This window comes from Rhinichthys klamathensis, unplaced genomic scaffold, assembly GCF_029890125.1.
Source record: "Rhinichthys klamathensis goyatoka isolate OS25496 unplaced genomic scaffold, OSU_Roscu_1.1 h1tg000121l_1, whole genome shotgun sequence".
Lineage (NCBI taxonomy): Eukaryota > Metazoa > Chordata > Actinopteri > Cypriniformes > Leuciscidae > Rhinichthys > Rhinichthys klamathensis.
Window position 1 is genome coordinate 1,080,794 of NW_026606658.1, and position 21,315 is coordinate 1,102,108.

Below are 21,315 nucleotides of genomic sequence, written 5' to 3' on the forward strand. Positions count from 1 at the left end.
GCAATGTGATGGGGTTTATTTATAGTCTGACTCGGCTCTACCTCCGCTTTTAAGATTGTGAACTGCTGATGATTATGGCAAAGAATTCGTCCAATTTTGTTACTGTGTAAGTAGTTGTATGCTTCCGTGCTTTTATAATTTCTAAGCTCCTCGCCGTCGACACCCTCAGACAAAACAAGATAATTAAATATGTCAACATATGTGACTGATGGCCATTGTGTCATATCATCAATCCAGGAGGTGGCGCTTGTCAATTTCGTAGGATGAGGGACAGACAAAGTTACGTTTTTAACGGTTTTCGTCAAATAATCTTGCCCGTGCTGCCACCGCAAACTAATGTTGCCATTGCTTGTTGCCATTATTGCCATTAAAATTAAGTAAAAGAGATTACAAACTTTGTTTCAGAAATGTCCAATAACGCCTACATAAACAACATCAAGCTGCGAACCGGAAGTTTTGAGCATCCTGTCTACGCGCACGCGCAAAGCATGACGGGTAGTTTCGCGTCCCGTGAAAAAGGTGAATAAACAGCCCTCTAGGTCTGCCGTATTGGTTTAGCAAATCCAGACATCAACATGTAGATCTGCTGTGATTTCCAACATCTGTGGCAAATGAGTAGTCACCCTTCTGTTTGTTTTCATTTCGTGCTAATGAGAAAACAAATGACAATGCCAGATGACTTAATTCCAGATGTTCTGGAAACCCACAAACTACTAAACGGTTTATTAATGGAATAATAAAATAATAAGTACCACACACACACATACACACACACACACACACACACACACACACACACTGTATAGCGTGCCTAGTCTGGAGATGGAATCCGTATTTTTCTCCACATTGATTTTGAAGGAAAATCTGGATTTTTTTTTTTTAATAAGTTTAACGAAGCTGAAATAATCAATAAACATCCATCTGAGAGAGTGGATTTGTAAAACTGCATTAAGAACAGGAGCTCAATTTATCAGCCATAAATTCTGTATTCTACAGTACCAACCTCCTTAATATCAATGAACAATAATAATAAAAGTTTTCATACTAATTCAAAAGTTAAACCAAAGTGTATTTTGGAGTGTTCAATTAAATTTCTTCCTTTAGAGTAATGTATTAAATCATGACAATACTGGCTTAATAAAGATTAAATAGCAAACAAAGTGAAATACGCTTCCAAAACTACAAAATTCAAGCTTTTATTGCATACGTTATGACAACAGTCACAATGCTGAACGAAATTATGTGACATGCCCTAGATAGGCAAGACTGAGTCAAATTGACAGTCACTAAAAATGTGCAGACATACACATTTTTCTGTATTTATTTTATGAACAAGTATGTAATCAAGGTGTCATGTTTTTCCCCACAATTATGGGCAAGGCCTTAAGAACATTAGCTTATTTAGAGAGCTGCATGGTCAGGGCATCTATAAGCTCCTGTTTCTTGGTCCCTGTTGTACGTATTCCAAACTGCTTGCATGCATCTTTTAGCACAGGAACTGTCAGTTTGCCCAAGGTGCCCTTTGCCACATGGTTTTTCATCTCTTCCTCAGACATCTCAATTTTTGGCTTCTTTTCAGCACCACCACCAGATTCAGCTGTGCAAAAGGATGAGACAATTCAAGATTCTGTCAGTGTCATCCTTCAAAGTTTCTGAAAGTAGTGGCAACAGTAGTAAAACGAACAATGTAGTAAAAATATTTTGGACACTGCCAGTCTCAGGAAGTTAGTATACAGAAGTAATACACTCATTTCCAATGCATAATGAAATATGCTGCTCTGTCTTTGCACCTGCAGTATTCCATAGTTTTATTATTCATTAGGCATGTTATCAGAAGGATATATTTTTATTTAAATGAAACCAATAAAGAAATATATTATTATTGCAATAATACTGAAAAAAAAAAAAAAGTATTTCATAATTTTTTTATAATCCTTTTTTTTTATTTTACAGAATATCTATATATTTTACTAATATGTATGGCTGTCTTGCTTCCTTTCCCTTCAAACGTTAAACTATAGACCTTTAAGAGACCTTCTTATATTTTTAAAACTTAAACTTTTACATTTTATTGACAACAAATGATTTTTAATATGAATTTGGCAAGAGGGTGACCAGATGATGTGACCAGAGATGGAGTTTGCTGTGAAATGAGCTGCTCTGAGACACTGAAAACGCCAGCTCATGAGCTGCTCACGCTTAAATGGACACAGTGCCGCACCTCAGTGGTCAGTTATTATCGGCCAGCTGGGGAGAATCACCATTTCATTTACTCGCCAACACCGATTTGTTAATTGTTGACCCTGGCTGAGATTACGAGTATGTTCTGAATCCGCACACAGCTGCTCAATGGCACCGCTAGCTTGTGCAGTGCTGTCGGAAGCTAAACTATATATGCAAGAAATAAATATATTTGAAAACAGCATTTTTTTCAATGGGATTTACGCAATTCACGTGGGTCATACTTTTTAGGTTGAAAAATACATAAATCCGTATAATTATGAAAAAAATCAAATAAATACATCCCTCATTCATGCTTTAAAGAAATATAAAACCATCTGAAATCTCACCAGGTTTGCGTTTAGCTGCAGGCTTTCCCTCTGGGTTATAACCAGAAGGATAGACTAAATCTTTAAACTCTTGAACCAGCGGGCCAAGACGATCATCAATCATTTTTACCTTGGGCACTGAGGGAGCATAAAAAGTATGAGAACATAGTAGGATAAAAAAGATAAAAGTGATCCATTTAAAACAATCAGGACACAAGAAATACTTGTCAAATCCTCAATGGCCTCAGGTGCAAGCATATCAAGAGCCAAAGCCTCCAGATTCCTGTAGTGCTGTTGCAGCACTGGGTTTTCAAATGCATCACTCCTGTAAATACAGAAGACTTGCAGTAGAAAATCAACTAAAAATCCATGATTGAAAAATGCAGTTACAGCGTGTACGACTGGTAGTAAACCACACACCTGTATTTAAAGCGGAGCTTATGCACAATCTCTTTCATCTTATCCACCTGCTCATCAGAGGCTGTGGGACCCTCGTGAACATCCAGAGTGCGTATGTCATCAGCAAAGGGAAGTAATATCACATGGAAGCCTAAAATATAGGATCCCACAATTTGATATTACTATTTGACATCAATTAGCCATACAATTGAATGTAAAAGTTCAGTGTAAATCAGGGATGGGCCACTGTCCTACAGAGATTAGCTCCAACCCTAAACAGACACACCTGAACAAGCTAATCGATGTCTTCAGGATTACTAGAAAGTTACAGACAGGTAAGTTTTTAATCAGGGTTGCAGCTAAACTCTGCAGGACCGAAGCTGCCCAGCCCTGGTGTAAATGAACATATCTGACAGTCTTGACTGCAGTTACAGTACCTGGAGGTGTTGCCTGGGTTTGACTCTGATCCAGTTCTTCTCTCTGGGGAACTAGTGCTACAAACCGAGGTGGCGTGTTACGACGAGGGATGTATCTGCACAATGCAAATACATTTTTTTCACTGCACTTCAAAAGCAGAGCTGTAAACATACAGGAGCTTCCTATAATAAACAAAAGAAAAATAAGGAACGGCACATCAACTTTCCAAAATATGAAAATAAACGGTTAAGAAAATATATGGGTTCAAGTGAAAGATGCTTAGGCATCAACAAATGAAGACCTGCCTGATATCTGCTCTTCCTCAGGGTAAATGAAGAGTGCGGGTCGTAAATGATGGTGCAGTTTGAGGCGGTCCATGGGCTTAAACCCCATCAGGACCAAACCTGGATCATCAAACTTCTTAATCTCATCCACCTCATCCTTTTCCATCACAATCTGTTTCTTCCCATAAACCTGCATAGTTAAGTTGTAAGTTAATATACACTGAACAAAATTATAAACGCAACACTTTTGTTTGTGCCCCCATTTTTCATTTGCTGAACTCAAAGATCTAAGACTTTTACTATGTACACACAAGGCCTATTTCTCTCAAATATTGTTCACAAATCTGTCTAAATCTGTGTTAGTGAGCACTCCTCCTCTGCCGAGATAATCCATCCACCTCACAGGTGTGGCAAGATGCTGATTAGACAGCATGATTATTGCACAGGTGTGCCTTAGGCTGGCCACAATAAAAGGCCACTCTAAAATGTGCAGTTTTACTGTATTGGGGGGGGGGGGGGTCCGAAAACCAGTCACTATCTGGTGTGACCACCATTTGCCTCACGCAGTGCAACACATCTCCTTCGCATAGAGTTGATCAGGTTGTTGATTGTGGCTAGGGCTGGGCGATATGGCAAAAAAAATCATATCTCTGTATTTTTTGGTTAAATGGCGATATACGATATATATCTCGGTACTTTCTACGTTTTTCTATTTGGATAAAGAAAATCTATATTTATTTAAATAAAATGTATTTCACATCCTGCCCAATTATATCCTACAAACAATGTTGATATTTAAGGATATAGCAACAAATATAGTGAATGTAATGTAGGCTATTGCAATATATTATGTGCAAAAAAGGTGGTTAAATTACATTACATTCTAACATTACAATCTAAAAACAAAAATATTGCTTGTTTTTAAAATGACTAAAGGCTAAACTAAAAATGAAAATAAAAACAAAAGAACAAACTAATTATATTAGCCTGCATTTGATTACCCCATTATAATGGTCACTTTCATAAAAATATACTTGTAGGTTTAAAATTCCACATATGGCACATTTATTGTCTCAAACAACAAATATTTAGCAATATGTATTTTTTAGTCAGAATCATTGCGCTACTATTCCATTGTGCTCTATCTGTTTGGCGTGCTCATTCATGGAAGCTTGCATTTTAGCGGAGATTCACTTGCAGAAGCTCGTCCTCTCCTGACAGTGAAATGGACATATTTGTTTGACTTTCTAACATTTACAGATGGAGAATATACCTGTGGAATGTAAGTTAAGCACTGAGGAAAGCACCACATCTCAAACGCATTAAACAGCGCAAGTATTTATCTGTCAGTCAGCAACAGTATCTGTCAGAGCATTTGACAGGGCAAGCTGCTTTAAACTTGATAACTATATCTCACCAGTTATTTCTACTTTTCAGATGTGCTCGTATCAAACTACTGTGTCGATATAAACGGTATTGCCTCATTCCATATCTTTTCAAAAAAATCTATCGATATATCGTACAAACTCGATATACCGCCCAGCCCTAATTGTGGCCTGTGGAATGTTGGTCCACTCCTCTTCAATGGCTGTGCAAAGTTGCTGGATATTGGCAAGACCTGGAACACGCCGTCGTATACGCCGATCCAGAGCATCCCAAACATGCTCAATGGGTGACATGTCCGGTAAGTATGCTGGCCATGCAAGAACTGGGATGTTTTCAGCTTCCAGGAACTGTGTACAGATCCTTGCAACATGGGGCCACGCATTATCATGCTGCAACATGAGGTGATGGTCGTGGATGAATGGCACAACAATGGGCCTCAGGATCTCGTCACGGTATCTCAATAAAATGCACCTGTGTTCGGTGTCCATAACATACGCCTGCCCATACCATAACCCCACCGCCACCATGGGCCACTCGATCCACAACGTTGACATCAGCAAACCGCTCACCATCTGCCCTGTACAGTGAAAACTGGGAGTCATCCGTGAAGAGAACACCTCTCCAAAATGCCAGACACCATCGAATGTGAGCATTTGCCCACTCAAGTCGGTTACGACGACGAACTGCAGTCAGGTCGAGACCCCGATGAGGACGACGAGCATGCAGATGAGCTTCCCTGAGACGGTTTCTGACAGTTTGTGCAGAAATTCTTTGGTTATGCAAACCGATTGTTGCAGCAGTTGTCCGGGTGGCTGGTCTCAGACGATCTTGGAGGTGAAGATGCTGGATGTGGAGGTCCTGGGCTGGTGTGGTTACACGTGGTCTGTGGTTGTGAGGCCGGTTGGATGTACTGCCAAATTCTCTTCCTTTGGAGACGGCTTATGGTAGAGAAATGAACATTCAATTCTCGGGCAACAGCTCTGGTGGACATTCCTGCAGTCAGCATGCCAATTGCACGCACCATCAAAACTTGCGACATCTGTGGCATTGTGCTGTGTGATAAAACTGCACATTTTAGAGTGGCCTTTCATTGTGGCCAGCCTAAGGCACACCTGTGCAATAATCATGCTGTCTAATCAGCATCTTGATATGCCACACCTGTGAGGTGGATGGATTATCTCGGCAAAGGAGGAGTGCTCACGAACACAAATTTAGACAGATTTGTGAACAATATTTGAGAGAAATAGGCCTTTTATGTACATAGATGTCTTAGATCTTTGAGTTCAGCTCATGAAAAATGGGGACAAAAACAAAAGTGTTGCGTTTATAATTTTGTTCAGTGTAGTATGATTAGAAAATATAGTAACTTTTAAGTAAAGGGTCACCTACAGCAAATAAAACCTAAATTATAGTGTAGATTTGTTATAGTACTGATTCTGATTCGAAGTGACATCTAGTGCTGTACCTGTGCCCTCTTCATATCATTTGGCAAAAGTATGCCCCCATTATGGGTGTGAAAGTAGCGGGTTTTAGTGCGCACAGGTTCGTTGTTATCTCTGTAAAGTCTGACGGCAGGAGGTTTGGTGGCAGTCCTGGCCAACACATATAAACCGACTGCCAGATTGACACCTTCTCCGAGCGAGAATGTTAACCTTGAAAACAAATAGGTGTAAATCAAAGACATGCACTCTGGAGGCATTTTTGTCCAAGAAACAATGCTGCATTTTTTTTCCCACCATGAAATCTATTTTATTTTTTCTGGAATAATACAGTGTTTATGATCAATTATTTTTAATCATTTAATCATCACAGCAATTAGAAAATGACAACTATTCCAACGATCCAATCAATTCTCAATGTACAAAATCAAATCCCACCATACATTTTTTTCTCGTTTGACAAGCCTTTTTATTTAGATATATGTCACAGTAGGGAACAATTTGCAATTCGAATTGCAATTTCCATTTCATGCCAAATATAGATTGATCTTTGACATGCCTGAAGCAAACTGCATTAAAATCCTTTCACAAACACTAACACTACAGAAAAATATTAGCTGCTATACACATTTTTCATCTGCATTGGCATGCAAAAGCTCCAGCCTCCCGCGACTAGGGGTGGGCGATATACCTGTAGATGCAATTTACTGGTAGAAATTTGTCTATCACCTCTATCGCAGTTACGTTCACGTGACGTTACTGTGCTACACAGTCACGAAAGCTTATATTTTGAAATTTGAAGTTTGAAACATTATTATGCTAATCAACAAAAAAAAAGAGAGAAAATCTCTCACTACTCTTGACTGAATCATTTTTGTAACTTTAATAAGAATAAAAGTATATTTAATTTACACAGTAAAGACTATGTATGTTTTTTTATACATGTGATTACTTTATAGATCTTATGTAGTATTATTTCTTGTGCTTGAAGTTTTTCAGGTAGGTCTATTTCATTTGTCTTTGTTCTATTGTAGTTTTTTTCTTTGCTCTTTTTTTGTCACGGTTTACATGCGGTAAGCTAAGCTTGAGAGTTTTTTCTAGGCTAGTATTAGTTTTTTTAATGATATTGAAAATGATAAGAATTATGAAATTTTAATGGCATCAAAAATGTTGATATCATAAAAATCTTATTTAAAACTAAAATAACTATGTTGTGTGATCTATATTGTATACACGGTGCAGTGCATTTACCTGCTTTGAGCTCTTTTCTTCAACTCTTTAGCTCTGACCCTCTTCTGCAAGTCCTCGAGTTTTCTGGAGGGCTCAGTCTGGACACCAAGCTCGCTTTCATCCTCTGGAGGGCTTACAATATCACAGAAGAACAGGGAAACGTCGAACCCTCCAGGCTTTGTGAGGTGCATCAAGTCTATGACCACACCTGAGGAACAAACAGAACACAGGCTATACAATGTCCATCATTCCCCACCGAAACCGTGTCATTTTCCCGTTTTATTCGGCCTACCTGTCTCTTTAAGGTCAGCAGCTTTTGTACGAGCCTGTCTGTCTTTAGCACCGTCTCCTCCATGAGGGTCATCCCTGCAAGTGAATATCATGAGGCGCTTGTGCGACAGTCGCAACTTGATGTCACTATAAAGGTTGGAGCAGCACCATAGAGCCTCTCCGAGGGAAGTTTCCCCACTGCCTATGATCTTTCCAGCCAACTGAGCTCCTTTCTCACCCTCCAGTTTATCAATATCTTGTACACGCTGAGCTCCTGAGAAGGGAATCGTGAGATAGAATGACCATCATATAATACGCAATCTGAAAAGCAAAAAGAGTGAGTAACCCACCAGGAGAATCCAAGTCGTGGTAAACGTAGACATGCTTGAAGGAGTTTCTGGGGTTCTTGCTCTGCTCAGTCCCATAGAACACCAAAGCGACCAGATCTTTGTCACTGCTTATGATCTTACTAGTGTACACACTGCGCACACACTAGATACAAGGGAGAATCACGTCAATTAGAAATGCCCAGAAATGAAACACAGGCTAATTTAATGAAAATAAAAGATACTGAATAAATGAAGCTTGTTACAGTTAGACTCACTTGCATAGTCATGTCAAAATTTGATGGCTCTCCATCCTCACCCTTGATGAACATCTCTTTGGACGCATCGATCAAAAACACCAGGCTGTCACGGCCACTGACTTTGTAATCGCCTATTAATCAAAAAGTTATAAAGTATTTATAAAGTATTTATGTGTAATCACATCTTAATTTCATAAATGCAAGTTTAATGGAGGACAAAACGAGCAACTTAAATAGATTCAATAAATGCAGTTAGCTTTGCTAACCTCCAGAATCTTCTTCGTCCTGCTCAACATCATCGTCTTCGTTTTGATAGTACTCTCTCCAATCCGCCATTTGCTTTATCTAAGAACCGCGTCAGGGTTGCTTTCAAATACAGTTAGGGAAAAAACAAAGCAGTTTTTCTTACACTTGAATCAGGCCCTTTTATCTTTTGAGCAAGAGAACTTTGTATCCATTTGCGCCCGCGCATGCATCGAGTGCGCCACAATTTGAGTGACACGTCCACTAGCGTATCAGAGACGACTATTGAATAGCAAGAACCAATGACAAGACAAGAGCGAAGTGACTGGTTAATCCAAGCAGGAGGAAGTAAACAAACGCTTCTGAGAACTGCTTAACAGTGTAACAAATACTGTTTACAGTGTTTATATACGTGTTTACCATTTGTAATGGTACTCTGAAGCAAGGATCTTAAAAAAATATTAAATATTTAAAAAAAGATTAAGGAGGTCATACATTTTCTGGCCGTGAACGAATCGTTCTTTTCACCCGGATCTTTTCTAGTCGGAGCTCAAAAATGAAAAAATGGTCTGTTGAAAAAATGTCTGAACCGGGGTCTGAACAATTTGTTCACGAATCAGACTTCCCTTTCGAACTTGTCCGACTTGTATAGTTGCAACAAACGGAACTGGAGCTGATTTAGAATAAAAACCCTAATAAAACGTAATCGAAAATTGGCAATAAACAGCCAAATGTGCCATATATGGTTTTACTGAAACGTTTTAGAGCATGTTTATCACGACGAGATGTAATTTTATTTTATGACGTAGAAAATTGCTTTATCGGCATTTTGAACCGGTTTAATTGAAAACAACTGTTCAAACGAACCGATTCGCGAAACTGACTAGTTGATTCAGTGAGGAGCATTAGCAGTCGTGCGTGTTTTAGTTTGCCATCTAGCGTTTTGGAGGTTATTACAGATGTTTGGTGAGTTAGTGTATCTCTGCTGCCATTGGTCGGGTCTCCAATGAACAAGCAAATTTGTCACAACCGGTATCAAAATATCTTGAGTCACTCTGTGACGAAGCTGCCTTTGAATGCTGCGTCGGACCTATTCAATATTTTCTTGAAATAATTTAAACTCAACACGAATGCGTTCCTTGTGTGAATGTTTAATGCGATGATGGGAATTTGAGCCAGCAAAACAGTGAACAGTGTTTTTCGAGTTCAGTCAGAGTGAGAAAAACTACTGCTAAGTTAAGTTTCAGTTTGCTAGCAGTAGCATTGGGTTTTTGTTTGTAAACACACTTTGTCTAAAGTCGTCGCGATGGCTGATGGAAGTTCTTACAACGTAAATTTGTACATTTATGACCTGTCAAAAGGACTGGCCCGTCAGCTGAGTCCCATGATGTTAGGTGAGTTCTTCAGATGGCCGGAGGATGTTGGTGATGCTTCTAGAATAGAGAGTTTTTGTGTTGAGATTGTTTTTGTTTATGACAAATATTTTTTCATATATTTTATACATGGTAGAGCAAATACCTTATTTAATGCCACCTTTAGAAAATATGTAAAGAAATACTGACAACAATTCTTCTATATCTAAACTGACAGGAAAGCAAGTTGAAGGAATATGGTGAGTATTTTTCTTAACCTTTTTTTTTTTTTTTTTTTTTTTTGCAAACCTTGCTACTTATTATCAGGGAGCAGATTTAGATATACATTGTGGTCCAAAGGTCTGAGACCACTAGTGAAAATGCTTAGGTTTTGATTTTTTTTCTTCTAATTTTATAAATAAATAAACAGTCTTTATTTGAATGTATTGTTCTTTGGTAACTTAATGAAGGCACACATCAATAGTGGCTTATGGGGAAGAGTTTTTCTATGGAGGAGGGGGCATCACAAGCTGCTATCCGGTAAGAAATGATCATTGGATCTTTATGCATTAGACTACAGTTTATTTCTTAAAGTCGCCATGAAATCAAAATGGACAATTCGTATTTTTTATGGAATATTATAAATGATTTGTCTGTGGTCATTATTAATTTTTTTAAATTCATGTGCCCTCGTAATCTTTTATCAAAACGTCCTCTCCCTCTTGCAATGTCATCTCTTCATTTTCTCTGATGACGTGTTCTTGTCAGCTTGGGGGCGGGACAACCTGTCACTCACATGAGATCACAGCAGTTAGTAATATCGAACTACAATGATCCAACGATCTAATCAATTCCTAATGGACAAAATTAAGTCCTACCTTTTTATTGTTTGAGAAATCTTGTTGACTTCACACAATAGGGAAGAAAAGACTATCACAAATTCAGTTTCATGCCAACTTTAAGAAATCTGCAAGTTGAAGGCTACGTTATATATTTGGAGACATTAAAAACACAATAGGGCCTAATGATTGTAACCCATCATAATCAAGAAATACTCTCATGTTTCAGGGTGGTACTATTCTAGGCGTGCCCGATTCCACAGTGAACCTTGGAGACACCGAAGTTCCCCGGGACCTCTTCCTGGAATATCTGTCTTCTCTCAGGGAGTCTACTTACAGGTCAGTATTTTTTTTGCATTTAACAGGAAACTAGGGGTGTAACATTATATATCGTGTCACAATATATCGCAATACAAAACTGCAATAATATGTATTGTGGATAGTGACAATATGCATCGTGGATAGTTCACCCAAAATAAAAATTACTGTGTGAGAAAAAATTCAAGTTTTCAGAGTTTTAGGCTCAGTACTACATTAAACTACTATATATAATGTTGAATATAATGTATAATAATGCAATGGGGGAATATTTGTGGGTCCTGATAATGCCAAATGTCTTATGTTACCAGTAAAAAGTGGCCTATACATTATTTTAAATATATAGTCAGTGACAAAGTGAAAGCATATTCGTCTAAAATAATTCTGTATCTTCAGCTTCAGAATCATGAATATTTTTATTCTAGTGTCACTATTGGCCTGTGCATTGGGTTATCAGCACCAAGTCCAAGCCTATTCATTTACACCCACAATGTAATCTCTAATTTAGCATTTTAATCAACAGTACATTTTTTGTTAACCTTTTATCTTATGTCTTGGAGTATCGCAATAATATCGTATCGTGAGTTCAGTATTGTGATATGTATCGAATTGTGACATGAGGGTATCGTTACACCCCTACAGGAAACTGCAAGTAGTATTGTTGAAATTGTGATTTTTTTTATCAGAATATTTTTCTAGTTTAATATTGAGAGAAAATATGGCAGACGTGTTTTTTTTTGTTGCTTTTCTGTTTGCAGTTTGCACTAGTGGTACAGAAATAACACCCTTTACACACGCAAATCTGTACTTCCTCCTTTTCTTTCCACAGCCCTGAAAAATACCACCTATTTGAACACAACTGCAACACCTTCAGTTCTGAGGTTGCACAGTTTTTAACAGGATCAAAGATTCCCTCATACATCACTGACCTCCCATCTGAGGTGCTCGCTACGTAAGTTTGCCCTTACAACTTTGCAATCAAATATGACACTAGTATTAGTAATAACTGGATTGAATTACATGATTTCTTCTCCATAGACCTTTTGGACAAGCGCTCCGTCCTTTTCTAGATTCCGTCACTATCACTCCATTGGGGAACAATGGCATGAATGGATATGGCCAGAGGTAAATCTGGCTGCATCTAAGAATGTATTATTACAACAGTCATAAAGAGTCACATAGTGCCTTTTCAGATAAGAGAATCGTGTAGACAAAAAAAGCTCTTATATAACAGCAGGTCTTCCAGTTTTTCTGCTCAGTGCCTTTTCATAAAGTGACTACTTTTCAATCTATTTAACTTTTTAACATTTCCTTCAGTGATCTGTGATGCATACAGATGCACCTATTAGTCTGTATAGTTGACTTTTCAGTACAGCATTTACAGCTCCGCTGGCAACAAAACCAAACCTAAAAATATATATATTTTTTATATAAAACTACAAGTAATATATAAATAGATTTAATGTGCCAAAGCAAATTCTAGCAGGATTCCCCTCATCGGTCTGCAGGTGTCTCTGTCCTACCTCAACACGATCTGCAACTTCAGATGCTTTGAGAGCAATAAAGGATGAGAATAAGGTCACTGATTCTTAAAAAATATGCTATTTTGATTGATGTTGAATGTATAGAAAATTAGACAATTCATTCTCCTTTACTGTTAATAGAGGTCATAATGTGCAGTACTCATTTCCAGTCAGTCCCTCCATACATGTTTAATCAGTCACTTCCTTTGTACTTTGCTGATTATTGATACTTTGTTTTGTAACTAATCTAAACCTTACCTTTATTCTGAACAGTTAACCTTTCTATCAATCCTAGAATGCCTTGAATATATACACTCAAGATGGTTTAAGGAGATAAATGTTATAGGAAACACAATAAGTGTCACAAATCTTAATGAGTGTTTTTAAAATGTGCTAGTATGACCAGCAATGGACCCAATGTGGCAGTTGTTGTATTTCTCAAGTCTTTTGACTCCTGTCATTTAAAAAAACAAACATTTGTTACTCTGGATGTAAATGGTCAAACTCTCTACAGTCCATAGAACTCTTTATTCCTTTCTGCCTCAAAACCTCATTTATGTATTTATGAGTTTAATATCAGTGTCCCTGTTTGAAATGCATAAAGACAGTGTGAAAGTATAAAGAAGTGGTCGTTCTGTTTTTAATTGTCAGGTTGCATGACTTTAGTAAATATGTTCTGATAAATGTTATTGTAATGAATAGTCCACTGGAGGCGAGTTTTAATGAACCCATGTAAAGTTTATTGAATCCAAAAGTGAACAGATACAACATAAAGACTTGACACCATAAACTTGAACATGAAAAAAAAAAAAAACCTCACCAACAGTGGTTTACAGGGAGCAAAGCTAGACAGACAATGGGAACATTAGGGCTATTTATACACAAGGACTAATGACAAACAAGAAACACCTGTGAATAATCAAACAATGAACCAATAGCAAACAGAGCAGAGAATCACATGACAGGATCACATGAGGACAAACCAGGAAACATGACATTGACTAACAAGAACATGAACAAAACTCACAATTAAACGTGACGGTTATTGACCTCCAATATATGCATTTTGTAAGTTTTCAGGTGTAAATGTTACCATGGTCATTTAAAAAGATCCTGTATGATTGTTTTGAATTTTAAATCTATTTAGCTAGCTTTAAGCAACAATGTTTCATATAAATGTCTAAGATAAATGAATGATTCCAGAGCCAACACACTATGATTTCTATAAAAGTTTTCCATAGTTACAATTCGCTAAAAAAAACTTTACAAGCAGAAACATATACTGTACAAGTACAACAGTCTCTACTTTTAATGTTGCATTTGAATTGCATCATCTGGTTCAAATCCTCTATCATCATCTTAAAGGTTCTTTAGTGAAAATATGCTGATGACTAAGGCAGTCTTTAAAAATACAGAAAGAGAGCTTTGTACTCTATATCCATTTGTTTACTTAAAGTTTTCCTGCTTTTTCGTTCTGAATTTGAGTCTTGTAAATCTACCAAATCAGATACAGACTCTCATTTCTATATCATGTATGATTGGCACTCACATGGCAGTTTTCTTCTGGTAGCTGTCCGCTCACACAATCCCTGACATTTATATGATTTCATGGGCCATGCCACTAATTAACCACTACGGCTTTTCAGGATTTGATCCTCTCGTCCAATATTACTGTCACAAGCTGATAAAAAGATTTTACATCTAATCATGTGGGTAATGTACTTTCAGTCCCATTAAAATAAGAGGGCAGAAGGGCAAGGGAGAGCGTGAGACTGACTCCATTGCTCATGAGATGTGCAGAGACATTTGAGAACATGTGTGTTTATAGCATACAAAAGTACATTTATAAAACATAATCCTTAAACTGTACAGTAGGTGGTATTAAACATAATCTGACTGTTGATGTCTTCGTCTGCAGCTTGGGCTGCACGAAAGTGTTATTAATATAGTTGCATGGTTATGTGTGAGTTAGGTAAAGCTGAATGACAGATTGTTTTTAGTGCATTATACAGACATGGGTCACCAACAACCACCTACAAAAGAAAGAAAGAAAGTAGATTCTTCTCAGATCTTCTAAGCGTGAAGGTAAATGATCCTTTATCAATGTATACATGTAACATGCTGCTGGCCATTTAATGACAAATAAAACAAAAGGATACACACAATTAATATGGTCATAGTCACATTGTCTAAAATGAGTAAAAACAAATAAAGAATGTTTCCAATATTTAAATGGAATAATTACACAAGACACTACAGAAAAAGAAAAGTAAGGTTTGGGTGTCTGTGTGTACAATTTGTAGATTGTACACAAAAAATTCTTGTTGTTATTTTTGTCTATTTCCTATTCATTTCCTATGGCGGTCATTTCTGACCTTATGAATCAAGTCCATGATTTTTTCTGTGGTCATATAGCGATTGCTGCAAAAGCTTCGTACCATTCCAATGAAGTAGCGATTTTTAAAAATGCAAAAAATATATATATATTTCCGGTCTTAAATGACCGAACAACACCAGAAGATTAAGGAGTGATTAAAAGAGATACAAAACAGTTGTCTTATAATGTTCTGTGATAAATGTATGGCGATATCTAGTTAAAAGTTGTACCCCATTGTGAAATGGAATTAGTTAATCTTAGTTAAAATAAACATGCAAACCGATTGTATACAAAAACTGATGTATTTCAAAAGTAAAGTGAAATAGGAATGGTTTGTTGTACTGACAAATGCTTAGTTAGTTGAGAGTACTTGATAATTTACTTTAGATTTACTCTTGACTTAGTATAGCTACAGTATAGAATTAGTATAGAATTACTGACTCCCAGAGTGCATTGCGGCATGAATAAATTAAGCAATTGCTTTCCCAGAGTGCATTGCGGTATGAATTAATTAAGCAATTGCTTTGTTTGACCATTTTTGGGTTTATTTGCTATTTTTATTTGCTGTCTTGTGTCAGAAGTAGCACAACAAAGACAGCAAATAAAATTGTTATTGTTACAAGTAGTAACTAATAAATGACATGTAATTGTTATCATTGCTGTGTTTTGCATGAATACTGATGTCTGTGCGTAACTCAAGCATGGTCAATTGCAAGATATGGTCACAACTACATCAACCCAATCAAAAGTCTGATCACTGCATAAATTGGAAGGGAATAATAGTAATATAAATGATGAAGTTCCAAGTGCCCAACCAAAAGGAACAATTATCATCATAATGATGAGTTCAAACAAAACCAGTTTAGGAAATCAATATCAAAAATGAAGTCAACTTATCTGATGTTCTTTCAAAATTTTCACAAGTATTGACCATTAAACTTTCAAGAGGACTTTGTAAAATGAGTGAATGCAACTGGAAAAAGATACTGCAGAAGTGGAGGAAATGAAAAATCCCACCCAATAAGAATTGCCCCACCTCCAAAACATTTTTTTTTTGCATGACAAAATTATACTCAAACTATTTAATAAATTAACTCAATTAATATTAACTTGGGTTTTCTGAGTAATAAAGGCATAGTATGCGAATAGTCCCTTCCAATTGAGTTAACTAAAAAGTAGTGTATTAGGCAAGGCAAGGCAAGCTTATTTATATAGCCCATTTTATACACAATGGTAATTCAAAGTGCTTTACAGATAAATACTATGGACACTGTTTTAATTATTCTTATTTCTTTTGATTAAAATAATCAAAAGAAATAAGAATAATTAAAACAGTGTCTGTAGTATTTATCTATAGTGTCTTGCCTATATGAGGCATGTCATCTCAATGAGTTGTAAAATAGTCTTTTTTTATTATTCCATGGCTCATAAGCGGATAAGCTGAAAATGAAGCAGGAATACAAGGCCTTTTAAATGGCTAATAAGAGTCTTCGAATCTCCAAATAGAGATTAAAGGTGCAATAGGTGATTCAGAAATTTGTTTTGTTATGCTGGTAGCAATCACTACGTTAAGCGGTCTAAATGTATTTTTATAAATATATCGTCTGTTGAAGGCGTAGGACCATAAAATGTTCTATCAATCATTTCATTCGGTCCGAATGAAATGATAACGTGTTCCCTGTCAGTCAACATGTGTTTGCATACCACTGCACAGCCTGTTCACGCAGACATCATACGTCATCAGCGCGTTCAGGTACGCTGTGCAGACAGAGCGGGAATGGCAGGCAATCAGTTGTATACGTTCGTTATTGTAATACTGTTACTCACTGTACTGTAGAGTTTTCTCACCGATGAATGGCATATGATATAATTCCATTAACGTTGTCTCTGGTCGTCTTGCTTCTGGTCTGTGCGCGTTCATGTGTTTTGGAGGAGGCATGGATTTGCAGGGAGGGTGGGATCGTTTGCTTTCAATGCTAGCAGGCTAAAGTTAGCATTTCCCAGATCACCTATTGCACCTTTAAAATGTGGTCACAGTTGGAGGGTTTTTACTCTGCAGAAAAAGTTGACCAAGGAATTATTGGTGTTTAACCCAGACAGCAACATAGTGTCGGCCCAAATCCGGGCCACATCTGGTACATGTGGATTCCATGCGTATCAGATGTGGGCCTGATCTGGGCAAAACTGTTGCTGTTAAAGCTAGTTAAAGGAGTTAAAGGGACACTATGCAGCTTTTTTAGCTTAACTGAACAGCTTCAGAGTTATTGAAATGGTTATATAACTTCTTTCGGGTTGAATGGTGGGCGTCTCGACCCCCCCTGGTGCCTGTGAGCGAAAAAATCTCACTTGCAACTTCGGTGCGGCGGGCCGCGTCAGGAAGTATCGCGTGATATCAGCTCTCGCGATGTAACATATTCCTTTACGGCAACTGCACACATACACACAGGAACAAGGTATAGATGGATGGAGTTTGTCACACTATCGTCATGGCTGAGCCGGCATATAAGATGCAGAAAGCTAGGAAAGCATTGTCGGAGGAACAGAGAAAGAGGAAACGGCAGACTGACCGAGCGAGGAGTCGGACACGAGCATAGGCATAATTTGCTGGTGTGTTATGTCCCCATTGAAACTTCTCGCGGCACGGATGTAACGTTACCATTACAAACAAATAAAACATCTCCAGGTAACTGTAGTAGAGCATTCATTTCGTTCGTTTGTTAAATAAGAGGCGATCTGAAATGTGTTACTTTTGAAATCAAGTGACCAAAGTGCTCGTTGCCTCTGCGATCAGTGGTGCAGATAAGTTACAGTGTTCTGTTGTGACGCGCGCCTGAATCAGTTGCGGGGACTGAGAGACTCTATATTTTGTTATGGTGAAATCACAAAATCTAATGCACAAAAAACATGTCCCTGCTTGAAATACAACCACTAATAAACAATCGGTTTTGATGAGGAAAATAAACTATACTACTACTACCGATTAGAACCCAGAACCTCTGACACACTTGGCAAAAGTTCTGCCTCTGGACCATTAAAATTGTCGGATCTATGCATTTAATCACGTGAAAATTCTCACCACTAACAACATATATTATATCTCATTAAACGACAAATTAAACACAATGTACTATTGTATACTATGTAACAGGGCATGTCAAGCTCTGAGTGAGTGGTATTTACGACAGTAACATTAAATTCAAGTACTCCACAGTAACTCTAGGGGTCGCTGTTTGACAAAAACGGGATTTCTGCATAATGCCCCTTTAAAGCCAGGTGGGAACTCTGGATTCCTATTTTGAAGTCGTCATGAAATCAAAATTTACACTTCTGGCGAGCAGGACGAGGTTGTGGGCCGTGAGAGAATGGCGCGAGGCAGGTGGCGTGATTGAGGATGAGCGACACCTGCACGACGCAGCGGTCTCGTATCTCTCACGGAGGAGAAGAAGCATAAAAGGAGGAGTGACGACCGAAGGACGAGAGAGGACCAGGCCTGGACTGTCTTATTTGATGTTTTGTTTTTTTATGTGGTGGCAGTCGTCCATGAGAGGCTGCCGTCTTTACTTTCGTTTTGTAATTGTTTTATTTTGGTATTAAAAGTCTTTAAATGTTCGCTGGTTCCTGCCTCCTTCTTCCCATAACAACGGACTTCGCTACAACCCTATGTACCAGTTTTGTGGTGAACAATTAATCTGTCCAAGTTCATACACAGAAAAAAAAAAATGGTTTGTTGGGGTAATCTTTAATCAAAATCTGAACATTTGCTTCCGCTCTGGAATGGTGTTCCTTCTCTGATGACGCCAAGTTTGACGGCTTGGGTTGAATATCCACTCCCCTCCAACCGTCAGTTTTCTATGAGTGAGGAGGTGTACTAAAGTAAAACCACGCTCTCTATTCAATATTCTGTTTCACTTGGAAATACGTCACAACACTGGAGAAAAGTCGGTTTCAACTTCCGGTTCACGGGGACTTTACAGCACCAGGCATGTGAACTTTAAATGGAAAGAGCTCCTGTAGCTACAAGGGTTTGAATGTTCTAAACAATGAGCTAATCAAGAGTTTTTCTTTCTTCGTTTTCATTATTCATGGCACTTTTCTCTATACGAGACTGGGGGGAACAGAGCTGCTTGAGGGATTGCTCTTGGCTCTGTGAAATTTCTTATGAGACTCGAGTCTTGCCTTTTTAAAATCAGGAATTGTATTTTCCTCTTCTTGGTGGCCAACTGCATGGCTGGTAATTTAGTATTGGACTTAATGCATATGGGGCAAATAGATCTTGTTTGTATCTAACTAATTTGCATCTGAGATCAACTGAGTGTGAGGAAATTATTAATTTATAAATTACTTTTGCTTTGAATTTTGTTCTACTCCACCAGGGAAAATAGCTACAATCAGCTGTTGCATGTCTCAGAGCAAAACAAAGGTGTGTTTAGTTCCAGAATGAATCAGTGTTTTGGAAGGAATTGGTTGAATGAATGATTCAATGACTCGCTCATTTTAACACTTGTCGCCACCTACTGGCGTAATGATGCAACCCGCAGAAAGACTCACTGATAAAAAGCCCACCACTAATTTACAGACTGACAGCCAGGAAGTTGGAACTACCATATATATCACAGAAATAGCTTTTCCCATTATTTAAGTAAATTAATCCATCTGCCAGTTACAAAACGTCCTAATTACGTCCTAAGAACGTGTTGCTAGATGATATTCAATACATGCTGTGCAAAGACAGCTGCACTTTTCATCGGATCACTATGCGAGTAATTAGAGTAATTACTTCAGATTAAGATTATGAAAAGTGATCTATTTATGCTTCAGCGAATTTTCCCTCAGATTTCAGAAATCCAAAAATGTAGTTAATCCTTTTACTACTCAAAATAAATGTAGGCTTCAGAAATGAATGTGCGCATATCAGACATGTATGCAGTTCACTCTCCACACACACTTTACAAATGTTGTAAATTCGAAGCTAAAGCACTTGTCTGAGCTATAAATAAATTGATCTGTTGAATACCTTTTATAGTATATTATTTTAATGTTTAATATGTAATATTGTTATATTTTATGGTCTCAAGGTTGCCATAAAAATCGTCTTCTTTACGTCTAACCTAATCTAACCTGTCTTATTTTTTTCAGTATGTGTCTACAATGACTGCAATATATAGACTCATTCAACATTGTCCAATCAACACTAGAATCTATGAAATATGGTCAAAGATTTGATATAAATTGAGAGATCAGAATGTACTTTGTCATAATTATTTTGCAATAATATTAATTATAACAATAATAGTTCCAAATTAATATTTCCAAACTTATATTTTTCTATTTATAAGTTATTTTGTAGTGTAATTTTTTCAGATGCTTTCACAAAACATTTGATGAAAAATCATAATGTGGAGTAATATCAGATGATAAATCCCATGGTTGCTATTCAATCCGATTTTTCTTGAGGATTTCAATAATAATAATTAACCTAACTCAACTTTAGCATTTTCACTTATCTTTTTATTATAATCTATTTTTGCTTAAAAAAAATTCTATATTTCTATAGAATTCTATATTTGCACCAATTGAGGAGGGTAAAGAGTATTTGGTGAGTTCGAGAGGATAAAGTACGGTAAATAAAAAAAAACAAAGTTCGAGATCTCACGTCACTGAAATGATGAGCCATTGTAAAAAATAATTTTTATAGAGAGGACGAAATAGACAATTCAATCAAATTCAATACCATCCCCTGTCTAATGCGCTTAAGATGTTCATATTTCTGACTGGGAGATAAAAAATGACTCAACAGTTTTCTTCAAAAGTTTGAAAACCTTTAAACCTTAAAACCTTTGTGCTGCTTTAATTCTTAAACCGCGGGGAGAAAAGAAGAAGCCCCTGGCATAGAAATCCCATGTGTCTTAAATACATTCATTCCTCTGGATATTTAAAACATTATCTGCTTTCAGGCCAAGGCTAAATAAACTTACTGATGCAAGTGCATCAGTTGTGAAACTAATCCCGTAGTTTGCTATAATCATCCTGTTTGTGAACCGATACTAAGATTTTAGACCCATCAAAAAGTAGGTTAAAAGAGAAACCTATTGCTTGCAAGGAA

General features: G+C 37.3%; 2 protein-coding genes across 2 annotated transcripts; one reads left to right on the top strand and one right to left on the bottom strand.

Annotated features, from left to right (window-relative positions):
* Nucleotides 1-1,262: 1,262 nt before the first annotated feature.
* On the bottom strand, nucleotides 1,263-9,039 carry xrcc6 (X-ray repair complementing defective repair in Chinese hamster cells 6). The gene is made up of 12 exons (XM_056255464.1): nucleotides 8,827-9,039; nucleotides 8,579-8,691; nucleotides 8,325-8,466; nucleotides 7,997-8,248; nucleotides 7,726-7,912; nucleotides 6,501-6,687; nucleotides 3,667-3,839; nucleotides 3,386-3,543; nucleotides 2,970-3,099; nucleotides 2,774-2,874; nucleotides 2,571-2,687; nucleotides 1,263-1,597 (listed from the first exon to the last, which is right to left on the bottom strand). Exons 1-12 carry the CDS (start codon nucleotides 8,894-8,896, stop codon nucleotides 1,398-1,400), a joined length of 1,830 nt encoding a protein of 609 aa, XP_056111439.1. The 5' UTR covers nucleotides 8,897-9,039; the 3' UTR covers nucleotides 1,263-1,397.
* A 1,000-nt stretch (nucleotides 9,040-10,039) lies between these two features.
* Nucleotides 10,040-13,017, top strand: desi1b (desumoylating isopeptidase 1b). The gene is made up of 6 exons (XM_056255465.1): nucleotides 10,040-10,197; nucleotides 10,394-10,415; nucleotides 10,626-10,695; nucleotides 11,224-11,333; nucleotides 12,142-12,264; nucleotides 12,351-13,017. The coding sequence occupies exons 1-6, from the start codon at nucleotides 10,110-10,112 to the stop codon at nucleotides 12,439-12,441; spliced, it is 504 nt and encodes a 167-aa protein (XP_056111440.1). The 5' UTR covers nucleotides 10,040-10,109; the 3' UTR covers nucleotides 12,442-13,017.
* Nucleotides 13,018-21,315: the final 8,298 nt, after the last annotated feature.